The sequence below is a fragment of the Opisthorchis viverrini genome, assembly GCF_000715545.1.
Source record: "Opisthorchis viverrini unplaced genomic scaffold opera_v5_441, whole genome shotgun sequence".
Classification (NCBI taxonomy): domain Eukaryota; kingdom Metazoa; phylum Platyhelminthes; class Trematoda; order Opisthorchiida; family Opisthorchiidae; genus Opisthorchis; species Opisthorchis viverrini.
In genome coordinates, this window is record NW_008752104.1 from 67,879 (window position 1) to 74,134 (window position 6,256).

Sequence of the window (6,256 nt, forward strand, 5' to 3'; positions counted from 1 at the left end):
GATGAACTGGCGCAGCAGATATCAGTACTGTCTCTAATCGGACTTTTCTGAACCACCAATGCTCTAGGGTTTTGCAACACTTAGAGCCGTCGTGTTTTGAAAACTGTGTTGACGCAAAGAGTTCGCTTACTTTGCCTCAAATATCTTCACAAATAAGCGTATAACTACGCATTACTTTTCGATGATGTTGAGCCTCTTGGATAACTCTCGCGCTGACCAGCCGTCTTTAATACTATTCAGCCTATTGGTGGCACATTTACACCTACGGTGAAACAGCAGAATTGGCGTAATCTAGCCTGTCAATTTGAACTAATATTACAACTGCCGCTGAAGCCTCGTCACCTAGGCCAGTTGGGCTTATGGCTGTAGTGGGGAAAAGCGAAAGCAAGGATGGTGAAGTGGAGGGATTAGCATTGCGGATAAACGGTAGCAGCAATCTCAGATTCATGGTGCAAAGTGAAAGTGCAGAGGGTCACTGGTGTCATTGATAAGTCGGGTTGGGTGTAGAAGTTTCCAGGAAGATTGAGTTGGTGAAAGTACCCAACCCCAAAATCGAACTGTTCAGTAAATTATTGATTTCAATAGGGAGCACAAACTGAAGTCCACCGACATCGTTGAATACGAATGAAAGGTTCAGCAGATTAGAATGAGCGCGTCCTGGGGGCTGCTGGGGCCAGGTGAAGTTTGTTTGCATTTGAAGTTAATTAGACGGGATTCAAGGGAAAATACCCCACTGGATCAAGGCGTTCCAATCAGACAGATCATTCCGAGTGAGAATAGGCTCGACCTACTCCTCTCCAGCGCCGGTCTCCATTGGAGTTCCTCAAGACTCCGTCCTGGGACCAGTGCTGATTCTGATCTACGTCAACGACCTCCTAGATGTTCTTGCAACTCCATGTCTACTTTTTACGGACGACTCAAAGTCATAGAATTCCAATGCCAGTGTCCTCCAAATGGATGTAGACGCCGCAAAGCAGTGATCTTTGGACTGTACCTTCCTCTGAATGACGAAAAGTGCGTCCATATAACATTTGGAGGAGGCTCAGTGAATGCCTTTGTTATGCATGGTGAGAAAGAACCAGAAGGCATCATGAGGATAGACGCCAAAAAGGATTTAGGTGTCTAGGTCTCCTCAAACTTGTCCTTTCCAGTGCACCATGAGAAATCGGCCCAAAATGCATTCGCCATTTTACGGATGACGCACCTTCTCCCGTATCACTTGCATGAACTTTCGAATACTCCATGGGGTCTACGCCAGACCGCTCCTGGAATACGCCAACCAAGTTGTCTACTCAGGACGCACGGAAGACGTCACCCTCATTGAGATTGTCCAGCGAGCCGCTACGAGAATGGTTGCCAGCCTCAAATCCGTGGACTACGAAACGCGTCTCGCGATGCTTGATCTCTTTCCCCTGGAGTGTGGTCGCCTCCGATGGGACCTAATTCTTACTTATGCCCTGTTTGAACAAAGCTTGGCAAACAGGTTTTTTACCGTTGACCCAGCAAGCACACGGCGGGGACAGGGCAGGAAAACTTTCAAGCTCAGAGCACACACATTCATTAGACAAAATTTTTTATCATTTCGGGTAGTGGTTTGCGTGGAATGACCTTCCTCCGACGGTTGTTCACGCTCATTGTAGAACCCAGTTTAAAGCACTATTAGACACTAAAGCAATATTAGACACTTGTTTATGCAAATCCTCGCGCTGGCAAGCATACTGCCCCGCGCTGAGAACATCAAGAGCAGTGTCCCACCCGTTTTTTCACTTGTGCCTCACTTGTGCCACTGACCGACAAGAACAAAACCGACCCAGAAAACGTGGGAAAAAGCCTCAATCCTGTGTATCAATCGGTGAATTTGTGAATCCGAGACGAGTGAGCGAGAAGATCGAGGTTGGGAAGGGAATGGTTGCCCATGTGCCGTCAACCTTGGTGTGGCGGTATCGTGCCCTTGCGAGGCTTGTAACGGACGTCATACTCAATGTCACTTGGCTGGAATGCGCACTTCTTTAAGTGGCCAGATTTTTCCAGGTTGGTTGAGGAAATCCGCAGAGGTATAACAGATTTGATATAAGATTGCAAGTTTTTCATCCGATTGGGGATCACAGGGCAGCTTGAGAAGATGACAGCCAAACAGGGCTTCCACACTAGGTGTTCCCGAAGGCCAAAGCCTGAGAAGATGAGGAAATGCCATAAGATGAGTAACGCCATCAGCCAGGATATTGTGCTTTATTAGGGGGTAAAAAATGTGGGTGTTGAAAACAACTGATAGAATGTGACAGGATGGGAGTGGATTTGCCCTTAGTAGATTAGCGGTCAAGCTTGGGTATGATATGACATTAAATTACAAGAGGTCTATAGTAAACCGGTATAACAGCGCAGGGAGCTTGTGTGGCTAGGGAAATCAAACGTATGGAGAGGTATCTGGGGCAGACTTCCGAAAAGACAGGCTTGTTTATCTGGAATTTGTTATATGAATTGGACAGTGTCATATCCGAGGAGGGAAAGCCAATATAAGAGAAATGATCAACAATTCCCGAAACACTCATCAGCTTCAGTTAATAAGTGGTACATGGCGAAAAACCTTTTGGCACTAGTCTTGTATGATTGTAGTGGGTGTTTAATGATCTCGTATATATATATATGTACGAAAGGATTATTTCCGAGCTTGAAGGGAGTATGTTGATTGCGGCTTCATCAGACCTTAGCAAGCTGGGAGGATACAGCACAACGCAGAAGAAAGGACAAACAACCAGACGTGCTCTTTACGAGAAAAAATTGACGCTAACGAAAGTATCCGAGCTTGAAGGGAGTATGTTGATTGCGGCTTCATCAGACCTTAGCAAGCTGGGAGGATACAGCACAACGCAGAAGAAAGGACAAACAACCAGACGTGCTCTTTACGAGAAAAAATTGACGCTATTCCGTCAACTGGAGGACACGGATAATGACTCTCAACAACGGCGACCCTTGCAAAGTTATCGATTCTGAGGACCCCTGCCATGATAGCAGCATAAGAGTTATCAGGTGTTCCGCGGGATCATTCTGCAGACGATAATATACAAGAAAAACGCACTGTTTCAAGGTAGAAATGTGGATTATTCTGTTGATGGACACAAAATTATTGCTTTTGAGGACAAGAATGACTTGCCGTGCGAGGTTTCGACAGAGGGCGTTTGTCGTTGCTGAATCCAAGCCCCAATGGCTATTTAACACAAAGGCCCGGGTAACGCGGCTATGTGGATGATGTACGTTTTCAGCAAGGAGGTGGGCCGTACCTTGGTGCAGGTTACAAGGCTATTCAGTTTCCGCACATCCACTGGTAGGCACATATTTAGCGTGGGTAATTATTATTGCAAGTGAGCTGTTGCTCGGGGTGCTCGTGAGGAGAACGCTTACTATATATGCGAGCAGGTTAAAAGCCTTTTTGGCACGTAGCAGGGGTACCGGATTTTTTATTCCCTGGAATCCCCAGGACCCGCCGACGGTTGTGATACCAGTAGAGCTCAAGAGCGGAGGCGACCATGCCACTATGGTCCTCGGGCCCTGCTACGTGGGACAATGTACCCCCGCCAAGTAAAAAACAGAACCCTGAATCTATTTTAAACGCATCATCATGACGAGGCCGTTCCAGACAAGCCTAGACGTCCGTAGGAACCCACTATAGCCAGCGAAAATATGTTTGATAAAAATATCGGGAAGGGCTGTGCCGCACATCCATGTAAAAGTTACGCACACACCTGAAAGATTAGACCAGTGGATCAAGAGTGATTGTATTGAAAGGGATGTAGACCCCGATGACCTTGGGCAAAACAATTGGCTGGAGAATAGAGAAAGTTGGACTATAGCCAATGATGGACGGATATGATAGAAAAAGTTTGCACTGTTGGCGAAGCAAGTGCTGAAAAAAACTGCGTGTATCACGGTCATGGGTTTCCGAGAGGCAATTAACTAGGAGGAAGATAGCAACCAGAATGGAGCCAGCTTGCCTACTTATTATTTCGTCATAGCAACTGCAGGATGCATTGAACACCATGCAGTGAAGAACCGGCAGGAGGGGTGTTTAGATGAGGCAAACCGCACTCAGTCGGAAGTAGAACGGTCGGTGCCTACTCTTGATGACACTGAGGTAAAAGCGTTGGGTGTGCTGCACACTCTCGTGCACAAAGGGCAATCATCCTTAATCCCAACACCTCCGGTCATTTAAAAATTGATACTACAGAAGCCTGAGGAATGGGAAAAATCGAAACTTTTCCAGGTACGAAGCTGTAGGAATCCAAATGGCTACATATCCCTCGGGGCAAAATCAATGCATTTTATGTCTGCAGAAGGAATAATTGAAGGAGCACTAGATTCGTTCCGCCGCATGCGCAAATTATCTGGTTAAACATAGGTTCACCAGTGGAGAGTGGCGGCCTGTAAATTATTGGTTAATTCCGTAACCTGGAGCAGACTGAAGGGGCGTCAAAACTGGAAGCATTATGCCCTGACGGGATGAACCGGAACATTGTGTAGTGGGTAGGTGAACATGCAGGAAATGATTGATCACTGAACCAGTAGATGGAATTCTTTATCCCGTCGCAAGGAAAAAACCCCGTGACCCCAATGCGTTACCAGAAGTGTGACGGACAATCAACCATGTGGGTGTTCCGGTAACAACAAAGCTAGCAGTGTGTGTAAACTCGTTGTTAGAATGCTCATTCTGGTGTTGTCTGTTATTAGCGGAATCGATGAAGCTATGGAGGTGAGAGATCACAAATTACAAAGTGGAACCAAAGTGCAACCTGAACATGATGGTAGGGTAATTTGGGAAGCTAGTCCACCCAATACTGTTCAGGAAATTAGGCTCAGAGTTGTGGGGTGTGTACATGGAGCGGGTAAATGTAGCACATAAGGGACCCAATTCTGGCGGTTTGGAAGATATCAGACCTGGAATCGCCCACACCGGCAACATCAAGTGAACAGACGAGCTGCGCTCGCGAGAACAGAGGGTTTCCCTGTGTGTGCTCAGACGGATTTTTTACGTACGAAGTATCGGTTTGTTGAGCCTGATAAGATTTAGCACGCGCCTGCTCACTAATGGGTTGCAGTTATGGTAACAGCGCTAGGCCAGTAAGATTTGTACACTGAATATGGAGACCAACAGTTCCAACTGGTGTTGTGGTTTGGGGCCGTCAGACAATATTTATGGCCCAAGTTACCATGTAGACCCATCTACCTAGCCACGAAAATCAGGGACTGCAGTTATAACTTGAAGGTACAATGAGTTGTGGCACTGTTGAAAACCCCATAAGCGCAGGACAGACTCCGCTGTATGTAATCTGGGCCACTAAATTTGACCCGTTCAAATGTGCTGGGCCCACATCTCCTTGTGTTCACCGAGGCGTCAACAGCGGGAGAGTCACCTGTAGCATCATCAAAGCCGAGATTAGACAGATGAGGAAATAACCCGCTGTCCTCTGAAATTCATAGCCAGGACCTGTCTACTGGGGTTGCATGATAAATTTGAGTAGTTTTTCGGGAGAAAATACTTGAAAAACACCACCTAAGTATGTACTTGAACTAGAATTATTACATTGGAAACTTACGTTTAGAAATATCTCAATTTCGAGGGCCTCATTTCAGCTTGGCTCCTATTAATCTGCTCACAAATGCCATTGCAGGGCTCATTAGCAGCACAATGTTCTTAGCTGCGAAGCCTTTGCGAGTGGAGTGGAACGTCTTGTGTCGTAATTTTACATTTCGTTGAGTATGTGACAAAACCGAAAACCTTAAAATTATTCTGCATTTTTATTTGTGCAGCTCACCAAATTTTATTGCCGGCTGAAGAAGTCATACCTCTGGCGGAAAACTCTGGTGGAATGATTTCAAACGCCTTTGAGACCCCGGGATGCCTAAATGGGGCTAAGACGTTTGGACTGGTGCTCTGAACTGGATTGCTCGATTGCTCTAGTCCATCAGGGCACGTCGTAGCTTTCGAAAATTCAACTCAACTGTGCGAATACTGAGCGCCTGCAATTTCTTATCCTGTACTTCAAATTCATATCGTATGACCTCACGGATTCACGGATTCACGGACATATCGTATTCACGGATTCACGGATTCACGGGTTGATACACAGGATCGAGGATTTTGCCCAAGTTTCCCGGGTCGGTTTTGTTCTTGTCTGTCGGTCGCTGTCGTTCACCTGAAAGCCACAAGTGAAAAAAGGGTGTAGCACTGCTCTTTATGTTCTCAGCGAGGGGCAATATGCTC

At 46.4% G+C, this 6,256-nt stretch overlaps 1 protein-coding gene across 1 annotated transcript in view; it reads left to right on the top strand.

Moving 5' to 3' along the window:
- Nucleotides 1-4,738: 4,738 nt before the first annotated feature.
- The window catches only part of T265_11086 (hypothetical protein), a gene marked incomplete at both ends in the record, with an annotated part of 6,836 nt that continues 5,318 nt past the window's right edge, over nt 4,739-6,256 (top strand). The window contains one exon of the mRNA XM_009177649.1: nt 4,739-4,801. Within this exon, the coding sequence (XP_009175913.1) occupies nt 4,739-4,801 (63 nt within the window). The remainder of the gene's footprint in view (nt 4,802-6,256) is intronic.